General features: G+C 49.2%; 3 protein-coding genes across 23 annotated transcripts in view; 1 reads left to right on the top strand and 2 right to left on the bottom strand.

The window, feature by feature from the left end:
* The window catches only part of NGEF (neuronal guanine nucleotide exchange factor), a 50,357-nt gene extending 48,230 nt beyond the window's left edge, over positions 1–2,127 (top strand). For all 5 annotated transcript variants that reach the window (XM_069791892.1, XM_069791894.1, XM_069791895.1 and 2 more), the window contains 3 exons: positions 484–563; positions 1,004–1,108; positions 1,762–2,127. In XM_069791892.1, coding sequence (XP_069647993.1) covers positions 484–563; positions 1,004–1,108; positions 1,762–1,934 — 358 coding nt within the window. In that variant the 3' untranslated portion in view covers positions 1,935–2,127. The remainder of the gene's footprint in view (positions 1–483; positions 564–1,003; positions 1,109–1,761) is intronic.
* Positions 2,128–5,119: 2,992 nt separating this feature from the next.
* On the bottom strand, positions 5,120–16,901 carry SNORC (secondary ossification center associated regulator of chondrocyte maturation). 4 transcript variants are annotated; one of them, XM_069791889.1, is made up of 4 exons: positions 15,135–16,901; positions 14,478–14,622; positions 6,022–6,207; positions 5,120–5,258 (listed from the first exon to the last, which is right to left on the bottom strand). In XM_069791889.1, exons 2-4 carry the CDS (start codon positions 14,548–14,550, stop codon positions 5,149–5,151), a joined length of 369 nt encoding a protein of 122 aa, XP_069647990.1. In that variant the 5' UTR covers positions 14,551–14,622; positions 15,135–16,901; the 3' UTR covers positions 5,120–5,148. The 4 variants fall into 4 exon arrangements, with proteins under 4 accessions (XP_069647990.1, XP_069647992.1, XP_069647989.1 ...); XM_069791891.1 differs by having other exon boundaries at positions 6,022–6,204; XM_069791888.1 differs by having other exon boundaries at positions 14,478–16,901.
* A 211-nt stretch (positions 16,902–17,112) lies between these two features.
* The window catches only part of GIGYF2 (GRB10 interacting GYF protein 2), a 79,457-nt gene continuing 72,788 nt past the window's right edge, over positions 17,113–23,781 (bottom strand). For all 14 annotated transcript variants that reach the window (XM_069791873.1, XM_069791875.1, XM_069791880.1 and 11 more), the window contains 5 exons: positions 23,509–23,709; positions 23,044–23,203; positions 21,557–21,726; positions 21,023–21,170; positions 17,113–18,869 (listed from right to left, as the gene is read on the bottom strand). In XM_069791873.1, coding sequence (XP_069647974.1) covers positions 18,802–18,869; positions 21,023–21,170; positions 21,557–21,726; positions 23,044–23,203; positions 23,509–23,709 — 747 coding nt within the window. In that variant the 3' untranslated portion in view covers positions 17,113–18,801. The remainder of the gene's footprint in view (positions 18,870–21,022; positions 21,171–21,556; positions 21,727–23,043; positions 23,204–23,508; positions 23,710–23,781) is intronic.

Here is a 23,781-nt window from a genome sequence, read left to right as displayed (position 1 = left end):
TTGGTATGCCGCAGCATTTGTCTGCAAGTGAATTAATCAGCTCTGCCCTTCAAACATTCCCACACAGCAGCTGAGGGAATAAATGGTTCCTCTAACTGCTTTTCTCCAGGAAAAACTGCTCCTATTGATCCAGCCCAGCCAGGAGCTGCCTTTGCTGATTAGAGCTCAGAGGATGCCAGGCCCCCCACCCTGCTGCTGGCTCTCTGAAGCCATGCTGCTCCCCAGAGGGGGATCCTGCTGCTTGCAGGGACAGCCAGCCTGGGCAGCAGAGCCCAGGGCACTGTGGCACGTGTGACATCCCAACCAGTGTGTGCAAGAGGGGGACTGAGCATCACCAGTGAGTCCAGGACCCTGGGGGGGGGAGCGGTAGGCAGGAAAGGGTCAGGGGAGGAAGAATTGGGAGCCCAGGGCTGGCTGGGCAGGGGACCTGGGGTCCCTATGACTGTCTCACACTCATAGCCTTGGTTTGTCTCCCCTATCCAGGAGCGAAATGAAGCGCTGGATGATTTCACTGGCCCCGAACCGGAGAACCAAGTTTGTTTCATTTACATCCAGACTTGTTGGTAAGAGACACAGCATAGGAGCCAGGAGCTCTTCACCCCTACCCCAGGGCACCTTACTCTACCCCAATCTCAGTCCATCCCCAAGCCTGGGGCCTGTGCGTAAGCTGAACCCTCTCCCTGGGCTCCCCTTGCATTTCCACCATGTTGTTGACCTTGTTCCCCTCTAACCTGGGCTGGGCTGCACCAGCACTCTCCCTGCCACCAAAGCTGCTCATGGGTGGCACTGCAATGGTGATGTGCACCCAGCTCCCTTCACCACAGCGATGCTCCCCTGGTCCCTGTGGCTGGGGCATCCCTTGCCGTCCGTAGGGTTTCTTACCGGGTCAGAGACACCATTCACAGAGCTCGTGGTGCTAAATCCACCTGAGCCGTACTGTCCTGCAGCAGGCTCTGTTCCAGTCCATCCCTCCATCCATCACTCTCATCCTGTTCCCTGGCAGACTGCCCACAGATCCAGTGTGTCCACCCATACGTGGCCCAGCAGCCAGATGAGCTGTCCTTAGAACTGGCTGACATCCTCAACATCCTGGACAAGACAGACGACGGTATGGGGGATAGGATGGGGCTGGGCTGGGAGTCCCTGTGGAAGGGTGGGCTTTGCAGGCCACTGCTGAGCAGACAGGAGGGACCCTCTGGCCAGGGAGAGACCCTAGCATCACAGCCAAGGGAGCTTACAGCAGGAGGAGGGAGTTACTGTTTCCTCCTAACACTCAGCAAATGCAGGCTGCCCTGAGCTGTGGCAATGCTGGCACAGCCACCCTGGCACTGGCTGTGGGCCATGGCAGGGCTAGCACAGCCACCCCAGATGTAACCTAGATGTTACCCAGATGTTCTTATCTTGATGATGCTTTGCAGCTGCCTGGTCCTGGTCTCCGGGGCACACTTGCAGCTAGTGGACTCCGTCACACTGGGTCTCTGCTGGGTCCCACTCCAGTGGCATCAGGGGCAGCAGAAGGCACTCAGTGGCAGCAGTGCCTGCTTTCTGCTGGCATCCCTTGAGTCAGTTGTCCAAACACAGTGATGCTCAGGCAAGCGGGCCTCCCTGGCTAGATTTACAACTGGGTCCACTCCAGCACAGGCCTCTGAGCAGCTTCCAGAAAACACTGCCAGGTCTGTAGGCTCTTTCCAGCACAACTGTCCCAGTGCAGGAGCAATGGCCAGTCCTTCCCCATTTATGCCTGTCTCTGTCTCTGCTTAGGCTGGATCTTTGGGGAGCGTCTTCATGACCAGGAGAGGGGCTGGTTCCCCAGTTCTATGGGGGAGGAGATCCTGAACCCCAAAATCCGAGCCCAGAACTTGAAGGAGTGTTTCCGGGTGCATAAGTCGGATGACAGTCAGCGGAGGAAACTGGGCAGCAGAAACCGCCAATGACCGTTGGCATCCCCAAGCATCTGGAGTGCCTCTGGGAGAGAGGCAGAGGACAGAGCCTGCTGGCTGGGAAGATGTGGCGGCGGTGCTGTGGGCCACAGTGCAGGACCTGGTGTGGCAGACCAGGCACACGCACCCCTGAACAGACTGTAGGTCCTGGGCTCCCCACCACACTTCCCACAGCACTGATCCTTTCCTGGAGGAACTTTGAGCTTTGAACAAAGCACTGGAGGTGCTTTGAACTGGCTAAAATAACCCATTTCCAGGTGTTCTGTAAAGCCCCAAAGAGCACAAGCCAGACAGACACAGTCTGAAGGCCACCGGGTGCTGGCCAGCTGACCCCTGTTCCCTGCACATGTGCTAGCTGGGGCTGGCTCAGGCCACTTGGGAAAGGCATGTGTCCACAAATGCGACTAAGCAATTAACATTGCCCAGTTTGAGCACTTACAGCTCATTGCTACATTTTGAGTTTGGGGCCCTCCTAAAGTGGTATCTTACAGGGGTAGAAACTGGAGCAGAGGAGCCATCTCACCACCTCTCATGCAGCCCGTCGGCACCAAGCTGGGATGAGCCCCAGCAACTCCACCTCCCCAGTCCTGCTGTGAAGCTGCTGGGCCCATTGCCAAGGGCAGACCCTCCATCTTCTTCCAAACGCTCCAAAATGCTCCATACCCAGCCCTGCTCCATCAGCAGCCCAACCTCACCAGCCCTGACCCACGTCTCTGCCTGCCTGATGGCCTCTCGAAGCACCTCTGGGTCCTGCCCCGTGGCTCACCCTCTCTTCTGCAGCCAGCATCCCTCCGCAGAGCCACTGCAGAAGCCTGGCACCGCAGCCTTTCCCAGTTGATCTGGCACTCGCAGTCTCCGCTCCTCACTGCTGCCGATGCACGGAGCAGAGTGGCTGTCCCAGTGCCTCCTCGCACACCACCACATACCATGGGAGCACCAGCAGACCCGAGCTGCCACGCAGCAGGCGAGGGACATTACCCCAGGACCTGGTGTCCCACATGCTGTGCGAGGCCCAGTGATCGCTGCCTGCATGCTTGTAACCCACACTATCCAGCTGCACGCACAACTTGCACACAGAAACTCCCTGTACAGGCTCACCTCCCTGTATGTACGCAAATCCTCTGTCACCAGCAGAGCTGGATCATCACTCCTTCCAGCTGTGGCACTGAGCATCGCATGAAGCCCAGGGCACAGCACTGAGACCAGACAGGGGACAGACCCACAGCAGCCACCTCTGAACAGTCCCACACATGGCCACAGCCCAGGGCCTCTTACCTACAGGCTGGTCCCGAGCTGCAGGCAGCGTCCATCAGGGAAATCAATTATCTGGCATCTTTCTGTAACACTGGAGAGTATTCCAGGTGCTGTGGCCTGCATTGCTGTATGCTCAGCAGTTGTGCTTGAAAAGGGGATTGAGAACAGCTGCCTGCCAACAGAGCCACCCGCCAGCCACGCGCACAGAGCAGAGGAGCACAGCCATGCCAGTGGCAACATGGGGAGGAAGTGGGACACTGGGGTGCTGCTGGAGGGGGGCTCTGGAGCTGGTCTTTGGACCACATAGGGTGTGCAGCATGAGGCCGGACCCAGCTGCAGGAGGGCTGGGACTGCCCTGGGGGCTGTTTGTACAGACACCACAGGCCTGAGACAGCCAGCCCAGCGTCAGCCCTGCACTGGGAGGGGGGCTGCAGCCAGCCCCCAGGACCAAGCTGGTGGGAGGCACAGCAAGTGAAGGGAGAGCAAAGGGGTTCCTTGCTCAGGCCTAGCTCAGTGCCACCACATTAGTGTGTGACAACAGCCAGCAAGGCTGTGCCTGTCCCGGCCACCTGTAGCACCCCTGAGAAAAGGTCTCTGGGTTGCTCACACCAGCCAGAGGCTCCCAACCACCTGCCAGTGCCCAGCCCAGAGCTGGGGTCAGGAAGGGACCACAGCCTCCAGTCTGGCACTTCGAGCTCATTTAATGGGGAGACTCCAAGTGAGATCCCCCCAACAGCACCCCACCATCAGCTTTCCAAGTACAACCAAACCTCCAGCTCAGGGTCCAAACCTTGCAGCAGCCAGAAATTCTCTATAGCAAAACCCAGAGAAGCTCCAGCTCTAGAAATCCTTAAAATTACCCAAGAAATCACCACATCCTAGATCCTCTAGCGTCACAGCACAGTGGCCAGCCCAGCCCACGCACTACAGCCCCACAGCCCTGCCTGGGATGTTTCTCATTGCACAGGAATGCTCCTTTACCCATCAGAAACAGCTCTTTTGGCTAGTGGAGGGGCTGACCCTGGGTCCCCAGTGCCAGGATGCCAGTTCCTCACTGTGTTCTTCTGGGGGGAGAGGGGCCCAGGGCTGCCGTGCACTGTCCCACAACCCACCGCCAAGCCCTAGGACTCACCCCAGACCCTCTTGCTGTGTTGTGACTTTTTAGGACCCCAGGCCCTAGGCACAGGCTGTGCCATTTTCAGGCACCAAGTGACATCCATTGTTATTTCCTCAGACCCAGCCCTGCACGCCTCTGTTTCAGTGGTCTCAAGTGTTGTACAGGGCCAGGCCTGGGGCCCACAAGCATGGGCTGGAGCCCCCCCCCCCCCAGCCCCCACTGGGCTGCCTCAGCAAACTGAGGGGAACTTCTCATTGTCTCGTTTTTCCGTGTGATGAAATATAGCTGAGTGAGCCAGTGCCAAAGCAACACGCGTGCATCTTCTTCCTCCTCCCCCCCCCCCGGACCACTCGCCTCCTCCCCAGTCCCCTCCAGTGCGACTGGTGGGGGGAAACCAGCCCAAACACAGGGACTGGAAGTGGGGCTGAACGTGAACATGGGGTGGGGTGAGACTGGGGAAGTATCGGGGTGATTTACACCAACAGAACAACCCTTCCCAAGGAAAGCTGTGCAAGGTGATGCCCAACACCGTTACCACCAGGCTAGACCAAAAGAGCTGTTGCCGGCTCAAAGTCACTCACTGCTGCAGGTCCCTCCTGATGGCAGGGGCAACACTGCCTGCTGTAGTTGAGCCTGCCAGGTGTGCATGCACCCAGGAGACCCACACGCTAAGAGCGCTTTTGGGGTGCAGCTCTGCTGCCCAGCACAGAGGCTGGAGTGTCCTTTGCCGCATCCACAGCGGCGTTTCTCCCCAGCGGGCCCTGGGCAGATGGAGAGCAGGAGCAGTTGAGGGCAGGAGACGGGCTGGTTGTGTTACAGAAAAATCTTTTATTGAGTTCAGGAGGCCGAGAACTTTCTCAGCGTGATGACGACCAAGGCCACAAGCACAGACGTACCCAGGAGGGAGGCGATGACAATGGCACCGATAGCTCCGGGCCCCAGTGAGCCTGCAGGGACAGAGAACAAGGTGGTGTGAGGTTGGCAGGGCCAGTGGGTCCCAGATGCGAAGGGCTATGGGGATCACCCCCACACCCAGCATGTCCCCAGGCATCGGGCCACACTCCTGCCCCAGAGGTCCCTGCATTGGCCATAGTGGCCCTGGTCCCATGTCCCCACACAGCCAAGGTGTGGTCCTGTGCCCCAGTGGCATCAAGCCCTTGGGCAGGGGGCTGGAGCCAGCCATTGCCTCCCCTTCACCAGCTCCTGGTGACAAGGACAGCTGCCACAAAGTTGGTCTTTGGTGCTCAGGCTTTCCTGTTAAACACCTGCACCCAGAGAGTTGCTTTGCTTGTTGCAGAACCACATCACAGCAGGTGTTTGCTGTAGGTAGAAGCCAGGAAAGGTGCTCACATTCCCTGTTTAAAGAACTTTAGGCATGCTCTTGCCCTGGAGAGCCATGCCTGCGCTCGGGGCACTTTCTGCAGGTAACTGCTATGATGGGTCAGACCCAGGGCAGGAAGAAAGGCCTCAGCAGCTGCTGTGGGGCTGGCAAGCACTCCACAGAGGAGGCTTTTCGGCAGGGAAGTTTCCCTGAGCAGGCGATACAGGCAGTCTTCCCCCCCTGCAGCAGTGTGGGCTGGGGACAGGCCACCTCTGGCAGCTCAAATGCCTCCTGGGAGGCAATAGACCCATAAAGAGCAAATCCACAGTGAGGATGTCCCGAGCCGCTGCAGGAGCAACCCACTGGCAGCCCATCACGCAGTCACATACCGTCCCCGGCATCCAGCCGGTGCAGGTGAGTTGTGTCCTCGGGCTCCAGCTCGGAAGTGTACGGGGGGAAGGCAGTGGCATCTGAGAGCTGGGCTGTGGTGGTGGCAGCATCGAAGGGGCCAGCTCCAGAGGGCAGCTCGGATGGCTCGTTCCAGAGGGTGGGGACTGGGCCCTGCGGGTACTCTGCTGGGAGACAAGCACCCACGGTCACTCAGGGGCGTGGGTGGCCCCAGCCAGGCTGCTGGTGACAGCAGGAGCTCAGCAGGTCCCTGGGCTCCAGCCGCCTGCTGAGTGTGCCAGGATAGATGGACAGTGACCCGAGGGCTGAGAAACCCAGTGGGGCAGAGCCCACCTCTGGGAGGGCACCACCTCCACAGAACACCAACACCCAGAGCAGCCGAAGGCAATGCCCATGCCCCGGGGTGAAACCACACTGCCATAGGCTTTTGTGGCAACCTGGTGTACATACAGCACCCAGGGGATGACAGGGAGATCCCCACAACCATGCCACCTCTGCTTGTGCAAAAACAGGCCCCGCATGAATATCCACAGCCAGTTTGCTCATGGATGCCCATGGGACTGGCCTAGGAGGGGCTGTGACATTCCTGAAAAAGGCAGAGACCACCCAGCCACCTGTGCTGGCCAAATTCACAGCATCTCAGGGCCTTTCTGTCCTGCACCACCAACCTATGCAGCATAGGATGCCAGAGGCGCTGCCACTGTGCAGGATACCGCTCCCCCAGACAGGAGCCCCAGAGCCTCAACTTCCCTCTGCCCCAGCTCCACGCCATGCCAGGGAGATGAAAGCTGGGCCGGGCTCTGTTTGATGTTACCATTCACCTCCTGTTATTTCTTCCCCCTGTGGGGTCAGGGACCAAACCAGAGAGCCCTGCCTGTCTGTGTGTGGCTCAGCTGAGCACTGTCAATGCCCAGCTTGTTCAGGTGAGCCTTATGGGAGCAGGAGACATTCCACAGCTCCCTGCTGAAACCGCAGGGAATGTTACACTGGGATGGGGAAAAAAGGAGGGGGAGGAAAACGAACAGCATCCAGCACCAGGGCCCACCTGAACTGACACAGAGGTTATCAAGGCCAGGAACAAGGCATCAGAGGAACTGGAGCAAGCAGCCTGGGCTCCCTGGGGGAAGGCACAGAGGCATCCCCAGGCACCCCAGCTCTGGCACAGTGTCTCTCAGTGTACCAGGGGCACTCAAAGACTTGTCCCAGGCTCTCCCTGGCCCAGCATGAGAGGTGGCAGCGCATCAGCCCCAGCTTTAAGTAACCGGAGCCCTCCTTACCTCCCACAGGCAGCCAGCACTTTGTGGGAGGAGAGTGAGCTGAGGAATCAACACTAATGGGCTCCACCACACTTTGTTCTCCTATAGGAGCCCTGCATCAAAAGGAACAGGAGGACCAACACCAAAACACTCACCTCTGCTGCCTGTACAAACCCACTGATAGGACTTACTGCAGGGCTCACATCAAAGAGTAGCTTCCACCATCCCTGAAGCTATTTGAGGCTGCCTGCAGATGCAGGAACACACTAGGGTTCTAGACTAGTTTTGAAAGTCCTTTCTACAGCCACAAAAGCTACAGGATTTTCAGCAAGACAGCTGCCAGGTTCAAGTCTGGCCCAATAAGCAATGAGAGACACAAATTAGCCCCCAGTTTGAGGCCTGTGCCAGTTAAGCCAGGCAGCAACACCAGCCTGCTCTGGCTGGCTGACCCACCCTGGGGAGAAGCTGGGAGTCACCGTGAATACCATATCCTCGCCCGCTTGGTACATCTGTGGTCACTGCATCAGAGGCAGCATCTCACATCCCCAGTATGAGCACACAAGAGGTTTGTGCTCCACGAGGGCTCCCCAGAAACACCTGAGCCCTCTGCAGGGCCCTTCCCAACCTGTCCTGCAAAACCAACCAGCAGAGCTGGAGACTCACATCCCATGCAGAGGCTCTTCCAGAAAGTGCCATTTCCAGTGGACCTCTCTTCTATAAATCCTGTGGTTTAGCTACCAGAGGACAGATCAGGAGGAAATACAGAATTTAGTGGGTAAATGTAGTTAGAATGACAGGGAAAGGAACCAAGCAGAGCCAGAGCCATTTAGTTCGCAATGGTGGCATTAGGTAGCTCTTGGTTCAGGCACAGACCAAACGTACGTAATGCTTTTGAAGCCCTGGTTCCAGGCTGCTCTCGCAAGTGGAGAAACTCTGCACAGAAGAGCTACACTCCAGCTACAACCTTCTTGACTGTGTCAACACCACCGGGGCCAGCACCAACACTGCAGCCGTTCCCATCTGGCAAGAGAATACCACGCTGGGAGGACGCCATTGTTGCATTTCCCAGGAATGTTTTTCTCTCCAAAGCCAAAAGAGCTGGGCGTACCCCTCGCATCTGACCAGGGGAAAGGCATTAGCTCAGATGATCTGTAACAGACACAGGCACCAACTCCCCATTCTCAAAAGGGAGAGGAGGAGCACTACTCCTTCCAACTGTAATGCAAAAGCTCTTTTTCTAACCAGACCCACAGGTCCCAGATAGTCTCTCCTGTCGCCGGGTGCATCTAATTCCTGAAAAATTTATTGCAGCTCTCTTTAAGCAGGGCACAGAGCTTATTTTTGATAGCCAAGTAAAGAGGAAACTGTCTAATCTGTTTATGATCTCAGTGATTTTTAAGACCTGGATAGAGTCCTGGATGGCTGCTGGATATGTATTTTGTTAATGCCCCTCATCTGATTAAAACATGCTTTCAGTTCACCTTCACAGAAAGGACAGAGTGTGCTAAACATGCATTTTCTGTCCTGAGTTCTTGTGGTTTTACCTTAACGGTGCATCAACCAAGGGAAACACAACTCCTTTCAGTCAGGTCTAGTGCCTCACTAACAGGAGTTGTCAGCTCAGAAACAGCAGCAGTCGTGCACGTGCATGAAGTGAAATACCTGCATCTGAACATCACCAAGAGCCAGGGCTTACTGCTGGGTCTCCTTTTTGGTTCTTGCACCTCAATGCTGCTACAGCAGATGCCGAGAGCCCTGCAGCAGGCACACGGCGTGGGGGAACACAACACCAAATGCAAGCACCATCCCCAGAGTTTGCTCTGTCCAGAGCAAACTGCTGCAGCCTGGGAGAGCGCCTGTTTGTAACCAGCACTTTTCTTTCCAAGACTCACCTTTGATTTTCCCTCCTAAACTAACAGCTTGTGTCCTCACATGCCTCCATTCCTGCCTGTTTGAGAAGCCCAACCACCCATCCAACCATCCCCCCACATCCAGCAGGTTTCTTTAACAATGGGGAAGTCACACCTGCTCCCTTCCACAGGGCTGCCACTGGCTGAGAGCAGCAGATCTCTACCATAGCAGCATTAAATGCCACACTCCCATTTCAGTCCTCTGATAAAAGCAAGAAAGGCAAGGGAGAAGGACACAGTGTGTGTTAGGCACCAAAGCCCAACACACACACACTATTAATAAGGTTTCACATGTCTAAGTGGGACATGAGGGTGACTGGAATATGACCGGACAGGCTCTAAGTACAGGCATGGGACTTGATTCAGGAGGTTCAGTTCTCTGCTCTGCTGCCAACATTTTGTGTGGCCACCGCAAGTCCCTCTCCCTCCTGAGCTCAGTTCCTCTGTGCGCAAACAGGAGACTGGGGCTCTAAATACAATCTACAAGAAAAGCAGCACCAGAGCAGCCAGGCCTGCCCACCTGCAGTTACTGTCACCCTGACTGCGACAAGGAGGATGTGGTCTATGTGCCTGAACAAATGCTCAAGTCACAGCTCCAGATCTGGTGGCAGTCCTTCACAGGGAAAGGGCAAGTCTCACAGGACCTCCATGGCTTTGGGGCAGGGCACAGCATTTTTTACTTTTGCAAAAACCCCAAACGCATTGCAATCTCAAGTGAGGGGGTACAGTCAAGGGTTGGAAACCAAATATCAAAGGCAAGGTAGCACATGGTTTTCCTGTTCACCCAAGAACTTCATGGAAATAAAGAACTACCGAGAAACATGTTCAAAACACACTGTCCATCACAAGACCAGATGTTTAACATCTGGGTGAGAGCCATGCATTAGCTGTGGTGGCATCAGCCTTTGGACCAGTCCTATCTCTAGGAAAACCCAGCTGGTGCACTTGCATGGTTTGTTTGCCCTGGAGCAACTTGGCAGGGGCAGCAGGCAGGCACACAGAAGGGCTACCAGGCTGCTGACACACATGGGTAACCCCAGCGCTGCTGAGGCTTTGTGCCTCGGCACCGGGTGCTCTGAAGGGAGAGAAACCTTGACCCCATGGCAAAAACGAGCTCTCCCCCAGCATTAACCCTGTCTCAGCACTAGAGCACAGACCCAGGGCAACTGTTGCTTCACAGGCTACAAGTGAAATCCACTTGGTAAAACCAGAACTTGGGAGCACTTAAGAGAAAGACTTGGAATAATCTTAGTTATCAGGGGTTTACTGAGCAGAGATGGAGCCTGGAAAAAAGGAACTAAAAGTATTCCAGTGTTTTGCAACAGGCCAGGTGGAAGATAGCTCCTCTTCCTTCCCGTATGTTGACACTACAGATTGCCTTATTTTAGGGAAATATCTATACTGCATTGTGTCTTCTCCCTCTCTCCAGCACAGGTTAGTTACAACTGAGGCCAGGAAAAGGGAAGAAATTATCCAGTTACTACACCATAAAGAAATACACCATGAGTTTTCTGAATGATGCAGGGATCCAGCAGGACTTGAGCTACATGGGCTGCAGTGAGATCTAGAAGGGATGACGCCAAAGGGAACTTGACGAAACTGCTATTTCCGTGCTCAATGAGAAGAAAGCGGGGTGACCTGCCAAGCATAGTGACATGGTAGCCAGTGCCCCAGATACTCGGTGGCTGAAAGATAAGACTGGAAAAGTCTCCACAAGTGACAACTCTTGAGGAAACCGATAAAATCTGACAGATCCTTCAAGATACAACCGAACAACAAAAACCTCCCCCCAGCAGACTGCAAGACCTCAAGGCAGGCAGATGTGGCCGCCTAACGCATTCATCCCTGGAGAGGACTCACCCATGACCAATACTCTTCCTTGTACAAGCTGGTTTCAGCACCTCATCATCCTCACTCTCCACCTGCAACCCAGTAACCTTAGTCGGGAGCAGATACTAGTGTCAGTAATTTATAAGGAGTGTTGGTGCAGAGCAAGGCTGAGTAATGGACTACAAAGAGCTGCTGTAAGTCTGGACAGACCTGTTGGAACAACCGCATTTTTTTTTTTAAGAAATTTGCCTGACAAAACCTATTTACTACTTCTCACATTCTAGTACTTAACTTTAAAAACTTCCTAATAATCTTTTGCTCTCCTACTGTTGAGAATGAAGACACACTACAGAAAGATGTCCTTGGACAAGGTCTTCTCCTGTACATTTTCCTTCTGCACAACATCTCCTGCTCTGCTGCTTTTTTCTCCTGTATGCATTTTGATGTACTACTGCAGTATAACATATTTCCACATTAGCTGAAAACAATTAAATTCATGAGCTCACATCAGAGTTTAGATACCAAATATACATGACTCAGAAGCCAAGGCCTTGCAAAGGCTTTTTACTAACTTCCACTTCACTTGGAGCTCTGAATCCATTCTATGAATTGAAACTGGTTTTGCTGATAGAAAAAAATAAAAATCAACAATTCACAAACCTCCTGTGCTCTAGGCCTACGTGCCACCTGGGTTTGGAGAAAGCAACAGTGGAGAAGATTTGGGTGTGCAGAAAGTCCTTGAAGTGGCTCTGTCTCCTGTTGCACCAAGAGGACGTGGACAAAGAGGGTTAAAGACTTGGTCGGTTGTTTGCCCATCTTTGACAAATGCGATATTGGAAAAAGCTCAGTAACTCGGAGGAGAAATTCATGCTGTCTGCAGTTGCAGAGCTCTGACCACGCCATCCAGGAAAGCAGACTGGCTGGGCAAGAAGCCAGATCAAGGTACACAACCCACCAGCACCCCTAAAGTGCTCTGACTGCTACACCCAGATGGGAACCTCAGCTGCCAGTGAGGTCCTTCACGTCTCGCTGAACCCCTGAGCGCTTAGAGTCTTTTGGCACTAGGTAGCTGAGACCCCACTGTGATAAAATTAAATCCAACGAGGAAGGGAAGACTCATTCTGGACCTTGGGTCTGCATGGCTGGCATCAGCTGCAGCCCTCTCCAAGGAAGACTCCGCTTCTGCCCACCGTGAAGGGCTTTGCTATGCAAAGTACGAGGTGCCGAGATGGGAGGGCAGGGGCTGGGTGAACTCTTGAGGCCAGCAACGGGCTGTCCAGCCCTAGGTAGCCACAGCGGGCACAGGGCCAGGGCAGGGATGAAAAGAGGCCTTCATAGGGAGCACAAAGGGCAGCCTGTGATGTGCGAGCGCCAGGAGCTTGAGTGTGGAGCAGCACAGAGCACTGTGGTTCTGATGAATGTTAAACAAACTTGTTTACAGAAAGGCAGGGCTGCATGTGTATGCACAGAGAGCAGAGGGCTGTCTGTGTGCCCTTCCCTTCTTTGTCTGCACAAGGCAGGAAATTTCCTTTTCTAATGGGGTGAAAAGCAGAAAAAATTCCACTATGCACTGAAAGCCCCTGTATTGCGGGTAGGTAACTCTCCACTCCAAATGCAGCAGAAAACCATTCTGCTCCAGGGATGACTTACCATACAGGCTGGTTCCCTCATGTCCCGCTTTGGGGTAGCAGAGAAGAACAAACTTCTTAGAGACCTCAAGCCTCTAAAATGCCACAGAGGAAGCACAGAGCCTCTCCTATGCCCCCGGACCCAAACGTTGCATTCATCAGTACAAAGCTCGTCAAGAGCTACTGGCCTCGCTGCATGAGTGCGACTCACCCAGTACAGGAATCAAGTGAACTTGGAGTATTTCACAGGAGCAAAGTGACACAGGGAGACAGCAACAGATACAAACCATAGCTGCAATGCTGACCCAAGAGCAAGTATACAGGAAAGCTGGCAAGGCAGGGGGCAGAGCAAATGTGCATCAAATAGTGGAAACTTAAAATAGCATAAAGGAAATCCTAGCTCAGAGAGGGAGCAGATTAAATTTTCACTGGAAATGAATCACTTTCTGTAGAAGAGTGAAATACTGTTAGCAGTTAAGAAAAGACCTTACCTGGTTTAGGGGAAGAGCACTGCCACGGCTTCTGGGAGCATGAGCAAGCTACAAACTGAAACTATGCTTAAGCAATTTATGTTCCACTACACAAAAATCAAAGCTCAGGGTTTGAGAAGGAAAACATCCACTTTTTAGTGCTTGTTTCTTCGCTACTTTAAAGGTTTCCCAGCAAGGTGGTGTTCTACGAGGGGAGGACCTGTGGGGGAAATGCCAGCTACAGTAATCCTGTTCTTGCACCCACAGATGTTCCAGCTAGGCACTATGATAAACTCCCCTACCCATGTGAAAGCTCCTTTACAAAAAAATAATTTCATTGGCTAGACAGCTAGCCAGGATCCCCCTGCTAGGCAAGATGCTCAGAACAAACTGGGAGGGAACTGCAATCCAGCCTTGCGCCAGGTCTTGGAAGGAAAGACGGGAATTCAGGAAAACAAGCACTGTGCTTCTGCCCGTTATCTTGGGCCTGAGCCATCCCTTCAGCCTTGCCTCTGCTTAAAGGCTTTAAGGGAAGCAGCTCCCCATAGAAGTTCCCACCCGTATGTACACTCAGAGCCCATCTATGGAGTCAGTTTGGAAGCCAGTTGTTCTTCATTTGTAAAACCCCCCTCAGACCAGCCAGCCCTTGAAACTGGCTCTGCCCTTGGCTCCCCTCAGCCAGCACAGCCATGCTAAAGGCAAGAGCAGGTAAGCCTGCAATTACTAGCCATCTCCTTAAAAAACAGCACCTCACAGAATAGGTGTCTCACCTATTCCTACTCCAATCACCTCAATGAACTAGAGTCAGAGCCACATACCTTCCCAGCACTGCTGTCTGCCTCAGCACACCCAGCTCTGGGCAAACTCAGCTTAGATGCACACCTCTGCTTTTGACAGAGCTAAATGTTTCCATAGACATATTTCTACTTAGAGCAGCTGTTGTGAAGTGCTCTGCTGTAGCAGAATGCATAGAAGGAACCAGAAACTGGCATGCAGGCTTTAGCCAGAGTTTCTTTTCACAATTGTAACCTCTTCCTACCATTACAAGCTGACAGATAGCCTGTCCCATCAGCTGCTGAGACCACTCCATCTAGTGTTGACCCATCTGTTTACTGATCTACTGCCACTAATGGTCACGTAGGTGCTACTGCTGTTCTGCTTAGGAAAAACTATGGAGAATATATTCTTACTCACCACCAGCCACTGATGCCAAAGCTAGTTTCCATTAATCAATTATAATTTAATACTTACAGACCTTTTTTAGGGGAGGGAAAGGAGAGAGAAGCAGGTTAGTAAAAGATCTCCCATACTTTTGGGCTTTAAATGCAAACAAAGCTGCTTACCTGCCAGCACAGCAGGGACCAGGATGCCGCACAGCGTTAGCAGGACCAGGCGAAGGACTCTGTGGTAGGGCATGGCTTCCCTCAGGAAAAGTATTGGCAGGAATTCTTAAAATTCTTCAAAGTATGAAACAACTTGGAAATTTCACTGGTATAATAAAAATTTTGTCCAGTCAGGTAAAAAAAAAAATTCCTTTACAACAGCAAGTGGAAAGAGAGAGTGCAAAGCCCAGCAGAGACTCACTCACTCTGACTTCTAGAGCACACCTCCTCCTGAAAGCAGCTCCACCCTCTAAAATTTGTGCCTAAAACCCCATAGGCAGCCAAGCCGTTAGGCATCCGTCACCCTGCCAGGCCAGCACACACACAAGCAGTTGTTGGTGAGCCCTTCACAGAGGACACAGGGATGCTCCTGGATTGCTTTCCCTCCAGCCGGCCACCTCATGACATGGGAAATAACACAGGACCCATTGGGGCAGGTAACCCCAAAACCGAGCAGACCACTCGAGGGCTTTTCTCTCTTCAGCATGCAGGGCGGCGGTGGTCTTTCCAGGGTGGGTGCAGCAAAGAACAAGGGCCTCAATCTTTGGAGGCTAAAATGCTCTGAAACTGAGCCAGAGCAGCTCCGTGGCATCCTTGTTTTCTGGGCATAATACTTACAGAGGTGAACCAGGAGCCATGTGTGGTCTCTGCTGGCAGAACTGCCTGTCCAAATCTGGTTAAGTCTTCCAGGAGAGTCACCTTTGTCAGGCAAGGCCAGCATCCTCCTCAGATCTGAACTGCACAGACACTACTACCTCCTCCCGCCACCCTCTGCCACTCTGTCCCTCCCCTCCAAGTGGGCTTGTGGAAAGTTCACAGCAGAGAAAACTGAGGTTTGTTTCAAATCACATTTGCACTGATAGAGACTTGGGAAAGGATGAACTGTATAAAAAGGGGAACACTCCAGCTTATCATCAGAGGACAGAAGAATGTCACCAGAATTTTTTTAAGTTGATATGAGGATGAAATACTTCACAGTTTCCGTTCAGAAAAACATGTAATAAAGTACATAAACACCCCCAATGTCAGTTCTTTATGCTCTGAAAATATGACACAAGTAGTTTTGTCTTAAATTTCAGAATCAGATTTTTCTGCTACAAGATCTCTTTGCTTTTTGGCTTTCTCTGACAGGCAGCCAGATAGAGTTCAGGTGTCCTTTTAAACCATTCTGCTTGCTGCAGTTCTTTGCAAAAGTGCCTGGCTGCGAGGGGAAGCAGGAAAAACAAAGAGGAGTGACTGCTGTCCCTGCAGCAAAATGACAAGTTAGGAAGTAACCTGGTGAAATGTGCTCAAAAGAAACCTCAGACATCTCTAGCATCAAATTCAACATCGTCAGTCAAACTTGGATCAGAGCCCTGTTAGCTTTCCAGGTTCACGTTCCATCTGAAAAGGAGCTGGAAGTGCAAAAATATATAACCAGCAGCAGATACAAAGCTGTAGCTCCTATTTTTCCCATCCCTACTGATCCAAATGACATTTGCTACAGAAAGAGGCCCTGTTTGTCACAGAATGTTACAGGGCAGTCACCTGAGCATACAATCTGAACGTGCCAGCGTCTTACCTTTGTACGAAATACAGAAGCCAGAATATTAAAATATTACAAACAAGATCTTCCCCACAGGTCTTATCTACAAACTCTCAGAAGTGGACCAAGGTCCTCAGGGGTTTGACAAATTATTGCACATTTTCCCTGCTTGCATTTCTGTGCTTTCATTTAGCAATCCATGAACTGTTCCTTTCCTGTTCCCCGGCTGAGCTGAAAATTAACAGGCTTTTGCCTATTTGTTACACAGTATAGAGTAGTCCAAAATTGGCTTGTAGAAATTAGATCATACCATTAAAAAACAGAAAGAACTTATGAACCAGACACCTTATATACACACACACAAAAAAAGAAGATATTAAAACAAAGTCAAATTATCAGCCTAAACATGCACTGTTCTCTCCAAGACATTTCCTAAACATAATGCAAAGTTACTGTGTAAATTGGGTCTTAGCATAATGACTTCACATTCTTTGTGGTTATGTAAATGGTAGACAGACATTTATCATTATCTTTTACTGGGATTTTTCACACAAAACCAAGCAGCAAGTAGAAAAAAAGGAAAATAAGATTTTGTCTAAAGGGAAGCCTACCGGGTGTCCATGTAGACTTTACACTGGGGGGAGAAATAAACCCTCTCATTTAGGGAAGGGAATTGGAATGGTTGGGGTGGTTACTGACTGGCAAAAAAAGGCTCCATGGCTGAGTGTTTGTATTAACAGAAAACTAACCGTGGTTTGATCTCTCCTGCATAAACCTCACAAGCGTGAACGCACATGTTTCTGTACAGGGGGGTGCAATTAAAGCTTTCTTGTCAGTTTTCCAATCTCAACTTACTGGTGTTTATTTGAAGTCTAAAATTATCAAGGAGAAAAAACCCACCGGTATTCCTCACCAGGGAAGAAATAAAGCAGCAGTTGTTCCACATCCTGTGTATTTGCTTGTTGTTTCTTGATGAAAACTGATGCGAGTCGAGTTTTGGGTCAGTTTTAGCACCAGGAATTATCTCAAAACTCAGCTTTGACAAAAGCAAGCAGAAAGTTTTCTCTCAGATATAATACAACCAGGTTTTATTTAAGTTCTCTCTTTTTCCCCCCCACACTGGCAAAAGTTCAGAGGGAGTTTAAAGTTGTGTAAACATTTTAACTACCCCTCTTCCCCCTTTTATGAATTTACAAAGCAAAGGAGACAGGGAGACCAGATTTGCAACAGTTCCAAGTCTCTCCATGCTGTTGGATCCAAAAACTATATACAAGTCTGCAGCAGTCTCTGTATAGTTACTGTACATGTTTGGGGGCAGGGGGAAGAGAGAGGAGGAAGGGAAAGGTGACCCCAAAAAATGAATAAACCAAACGAAATAAAATCCAAAGCCAAACTGCTCTTGAGCAACTCGAACTGTTTTCTTTAGGCAGTGATGACAGAACAACAGTCACCTTTATAGAACTCCACCAGAACTGCAGCATATCTCCCTTGGCAGGTTATAACTCTCTGGGAATGGGAGATGGGATCAGGGGGTTGAAACTAAGTGCATTTGGCAGTTTTCATTTTCTTTCTTTCATGGTGTGTGTGCATGTGGGTGGGTGGAGAAAGGAAGGTGATATTAATATTTCCGTGAGAGAGGAAGGTTATGATTCCATAAATACTTAAAGATTATGGATCCCAGTGAAGGTGCATGAAATAGTTTAAGGTGTAGAAGATAAGCAGGGCTGTCACTGCACATAACTTCGCCCTCCACAGTCTCTCTTCATGACAAAAGGGCATCTCTGCTCCTTAACCTAAGCACTGCTTGAAATGACAACTAGCTAAGACTGCTGGGGTATATATCTGAAAGCCAGTGTTCACCCTCACCAAAGACTAAAGATCCACACAGTAAAGATCCTACCGTCTCTTAAACGAGACAAATTTGCAGGAAAAGAGCTCAAAATAAACTGGTCCTAACCCTCCAAAGGTAGCATTTAAGGGATCAATTCAACCTAAAAGAAGAGATGCCACCCCCCTTTTTTCCCAGAGTAGAAGTCCCCACTTGTCCAGGAAGGCTGGAGTATGCCAACGGGGAACTCCACCAGCTTCAGCATCACCACCTAATGAAGACAGACTCGAGCTTTCCCTCCAAAAATAATGTGCTGAGAAGGGCTGGCAGGGGGTGTGCAACTTCAAACCAACCCAAGCTAAACTGCACCCACCACCACCCCTCTCCTGCTGTTGCCAGTTCTAAGGTTAGCTTATGAATGCAACTCCTGGCTTAGGAGAGCACTCTTGCCCTGATGGAGCACGGAAGTCAGTATCTGTGTGGCATTTTGGTTTTGACCAACATCTGTTAACCACAAACTCTCTCTCCCTCTCCATGACTGCACATGTTGGATGTGGTACGAGTAACCAGGAGAGGGAAGCAATGGTTTGCAGAATCCCAATTGATATTTTTTTTCCCCCTAGGTATGTCAGCAGAAGAAATCACAGCACAGTGAAAGCTTGCTGCCCAAATCAGCCTTGTTGTGAATGAATCCTATCTCCCACCCTCCCAGGACTCTGAACAAAGTCCACTCGACTCTAGGCTGACAGTAGGAACAACGCCTGTGCAGTCCTGGGCAGAAAGGGTTTGCTGGGGCCAGAGGAAGCAGCCTGAGATGATTGATTCTGTGATTCACTGCAAGGCAAAGAAGAACGCATGGTGGAGAGTACTGTGTCCAAAACGGAGAATCCATGGTTAACAGATGCAGGAAAAGCCAGTTGATTTGCACATGCTCAGTAGTCTTCCAAAGTCTCTATTTCTCCCATATTGAGCCGCTCTGATGAGGCATTCACTGAAAACCCTGTAAAACCAAGAAGGACTTGTGTTAAAAATCTGAATGTGGTATATTGTGTTTGATGCAATACATCTGTTACATGCAGTAGCATGTATAAGATAAAGTGAATAATACGTATCTAATAAAAACTCAGAGGGAAATTCAGTAAGGCTAGAGATATAATTACCCAAACTGTTTCTGTTTTTTCCCTTAATAAATCAAAGACAATCAATTGTTTATTTAGGTAACTATCACTTAGTCTTTAAAAACAGATCAGCAGAAGACTGGTTTCAACTTTCATTTGACACAAGATGTCATCTGCAGAGCTAGTATGAGGCATGTCTAGGCACAGTGGCAACATGGCTCAGCAACATCTTGGAAAGGAGCAAGTTTGAGTCAACTGGTACTTGGAAGTGCCCATCAACACTGTACTTATATGGTCCAAGAGACAGAAATATACATTTTGTGAACTCAGAATCCAATGTGGAATCATGCTCAGCATTTCAGGGGGTGTGAGCAATTCTACCCCTCACTTTAACGTCTAAATACATCTACCTATGAAATCTAGTGGTAATTCCATGTATTTCCATGCTTTTTTACAGTCTTCTATCTCAGGAGTACAACATGAAAATGTACAAAGCTATATAGGGCTATGCAGATGGCTCAAGATGCACCTAAACTTGTACCCAACCTTTTAATCGTAAGTGCTGAGGACATGATGCACATGAGAAAAGTGTGCAAAAAAAGCAAGAACACTTGCTACAAGGAAAAAACCCAATATATCATATGCAAATTTCCTACTGAAATCCAATTTTTACAGTTGTACCAACCTCACATGGAGTATGAGAAAGTTCTCCTGTGTAAGGCTACTAAACACAAACCTGACATTTCATTGTCTTGAGACTGCTATGTAGGCTTGCTCTGTGCTAGAAAACGAACCACTTTCACAGTCATTATCTTCAACAGATAAACAGTGCTCTGTTCAGTAGGTTTAAGCAAATTGTTCTGGCTCCCTCTCATGGCAGTATGTTACCTAAAAGGTTTTGGAATTATTTGTAATAAGTGTACTGATTTTTAAGAAGCTGCATGTGCTACTTCTCTTACAGTTGCAACAACTTAATTGTATGTGGTGATCTCACATTACATGAGCAGGTTTTTAAACTATTCAACTGAAGACCCATATCAGACTCACTGGACTGGCACCTGGGGTGGCATAAGTCAGGATTCCACTGAAAAATTCAATATACTTCATTGCAGAAATCATTGATTTAATTGAAGAGTATTGATTTTGTCGAGAACAAAAAGGGAACATAAAAAACAAAGGTAGGGCTCTGTCAGAGCCTTAAAAAAGCACTGACTTCCAAGTGGTTAATACCAGGCTGCTTTACATGAACATAAGCTAAGTAGCACCAGCACAACAAATACCAGCCCAGTGCGGTACCCTAGTTTCCTTTTTATCACACAGCACAAATGTAGACACATTTATTCTACAGGAATACTACAGTGCCATATTACATTCCACAATGCTCACTACTCAGGTACTTACACGATGCCCTTGTATCTTAAAGGCCACTTTAAAAAAAACCTTTCCATCAATGCTATAAGGACTAGTTAACTACCATCCTCACATAAAAATTAAAATAGAGAACATAAAAAAATAAACAAACAAATAAAAGAGGGACTACTAATGATGTCATCATCTCCACTGCCTCCAACTGAAAACTTATGACCACTTTTCGACTTTTTTTTCCATAAAATCTTTGCCATAATTTCTGACTAGGGTGGTTAGCTCATGTAAAAAAGTAGGAAGGAAGAAAGGCAAGCCTCGAGAAGCTTTATTAATTCATTAAATTCATTAATTCAATAAAATATGCATAGGTTGACTCAAAAGAGGAAAGGCAGTTTAACTGACATCCCTGAACTACCTAAAGGTTTCCAGATAATAACCAAGGTATTGGAGAGACCTTTTCATGGGGGAAAGTTCAACAGAAGTTTTCCATGAAACTGATATAGAGTTTTTTTGAATCATTAAAATAGTAATACTGAAACAAATTCTAAAGACACTTCAACAACTACCTTTTCTGCTCAAATTCAATATTCCCATTTAAAGTTAACAGGAATTCTACACTCCACGAGGCTTTTCCCAAACTAAACATTAATTTATAAAAATTAAAACTGACCTAACAAGCTGGGATCTGCACGAACCATTTTCTGTTTCTTCTTTTTCTTCCCACTCTGCACAGCCTCAAAATTGGATTGCTGGTTGTTGCTCTGATTGGTCTGAAAGACCGAATGTAGCGAACTGTGGTTCATCCCCCACACTGAATCCTAGAAAACAAAGCAGGATTATAAAGTGCAATTAAGTTTGGTTTATTCATATTGAAAACATTCAGAAAGCCCAAAGCACTTCCTACATCACATGTGGCAGCACTAACCACTGGTGCATCCATCCAACACATCTACCTCATCTTTCTAAAGCATATCCTGGATCAGTATGTTAAGACACTATTTGATCTACAGTTGGCCCCAACTGTTAGTTATAAAGGAAACTTGATTCTGCAGTAAATATTTGAAATCTGCTTTATTCTCTGTATTTCACATGGCCTGTAAAATCCTGCTCATCCTCCTATCAATCCAGCAGAAATGCAGCCTCTTTCAGACTCAAATATAGTCTCTATACACTGCTCCTAAGGACTGTAGCGAGTAAAATTTACCTGTTGCTGCTGCTGTTGCCGCTGCTGACTGGCTTTCTGTTTGGCACGGCGCTCAAGAAACTGCTTGGCAAACTCCTTGGCCTCAGGAGTATCTCCAAGATAGGCTCTGATGTAATCATGGACCTCATAGGGAGACTCCACTTCCTTCAGGAAAGAAACAAACGTGGGAACTGCAAGAAGAAGGCAGACCGTGAGGGAATGCATATTGATACATGAACACATGCATGCAATAAACACAAAGTTTGGATTTCTGTTTCAAATATTCACTAATCTAGTAGCCATGGCAAACAGCTTCCCCTTCCGAGTTCCCTGCAGTAAAGCCCTATGACAGAATGCTTCATCTATTCTGCAGTCAAAGCAAGAATAAGAAAGGCAGCTAATGCGATGAGAAGGAAAACAAAGTGACAATCCTATGGGTATGTTAGCCCATCAGCTTGAGTTGCTGCCAGCTTTAATGTTCAAATTTAATGCCAGGCCCAAATGAAAAATACTACTCCCAGAGCTGTCATCAGTACAATCTCTTTTTAGCTGAAGCACAACAGATCACACTCCACAGTGGCTGACCTGACCTGCAAGGACCTGAAGTTCAACAGCTAGCTCACTTGCAAGGTGTCTTTACCAGCTTTTTTTCCTTAGACTTTGTTGCACTGAGTTTTATTTCAACACGGAGAAGGGCAAAGCAAATCATGAGCCAGGAAGACACCAGGACAACAGGCTGCTGCCTGTGGCACAAAGTAGCCTTGGAAGCACAGAAGCTCACTGTGGATGTATGACCCATGATGGCCCTGCAGGGCCACAGCCTCTCCCAAGACACCAGATGAAGGTAGTTAGCACATCACAGATGAGGCCAAGAAGTCACTTCTAGTATCTCTCCTCTAAGAGGAGGGAAGCTGTGGCACTGCAATTGTGAGGTGTGATTCTGGCTCTTGGCGTAGCTCTTGTTCCCCACTCAGGTTCGTGGGTCCCACAGAACCACAACTTTGCAGCGTGCAGATGCTGGAGCACAAGGATTTGCACAGGTCTACACTGGAGGCAGTAATACAAGAAGGTATCAGTTTGTGATCTCAGGCTGGGCATTCCTCTATGTGCCCTCCAGCAGAATTAGTACAAAACCCAACCAGTTTCACACCAAAAAAAGCTTTGCACAGGGACAGATGATAATTTGGCCTGCACTTAAAAGTTAACTGGATCCTCATCCACCTGCCTGATAATGCTTCCATGACCACCAAAAAACCTCAGCAGAGCTCTAGGTGGCAGACTTCAAATCTGTTTCCAATCCCCACTGATTTGCTATAGTTAGCCCAACAAAAACCATGGAGAAGATGATGCAGCCAGTTCTTCGGACCACTATTTAATGATGCCATTTTGCTGACTGCATTAAAAACATTACTTTGATGTCATTACTGTCCCTCAGAACTATCGGGTCAGGAAACAAACTGGATATTGTTTCTTACAGTGGATCATTTACATTCCTCCCCACCTCTTACCATCTAAGTTGTTGGCTGTGTTGAGTGCATGAAGCATCTGTTCACACCACTGAGTGAATCCATCCTGGGCTTTATTAACCCCCTGGAACAATTTCAACAGCTTCTCCTCTTCTTCCACCTTCTTGTTTTGTCTACTTGTAATACCTACAGATTTACTGAGGTAAAGAAAACACTTATAATAAATCATAAGTTACCAGACTTACGAACAGTACAGTATACAGTACAATGTTACAAGACTCACTAGTTTACAAGATGTGAACGCTGTTTAAGAACCAACTAATTTTCTACGTAAATGACAAAATAAATTGTGAATGGTCACCTATTAGCTATTTTTGTTGTCAAAACAGATCCTGAGCAACACAGAGAAAAAAAGAAAAACAGACGAAGATGTTATAACTGCTAAGTGATCATCTCGGGAGTCGTAGCCTTTCTTTGCAAAAGCTCCTTCCCCAATTCCTACCTGAGGCTGGCATTGCTTTTGTTTTTATTGGTCGAGTTACGAGGTCCCACTTCCTTCACTGCATCATCCCAGAAACCCATGTTTGAGTTTTTGGTATCAGCATTACTCCAGATGCTACTGACTAGATCAGATGCCCACTGGTTGCTGGGATTAGTGTTTAGGGAGCCCCACACTGAATTCCCAATGCTGGTGTGCAGGTTAGAGTGCTGTTGAAACATAACAAAGAGATCCTGGTTATTAGCACCAGACCTGGCAGAACAGTAATGAATAGACATGGA

This window comes from Haliaeetus albicilla, chromosome 9, assembly GCF_947461875.1.
Source record: "Haliaeetus albicilla chromosome 9, bHalAlb1.1, whole genome shotgun sequence".
NCBI classification, from domain to species: Eukaryota; Metazoa; Chordata; class Aves; order Accipitriformes; family Accipitridae; genus Haliaeetus; species Haliaeetus albicilla.
This window is presented reverse-complemented; position numbering and strand designations above follow the sequence as displayed.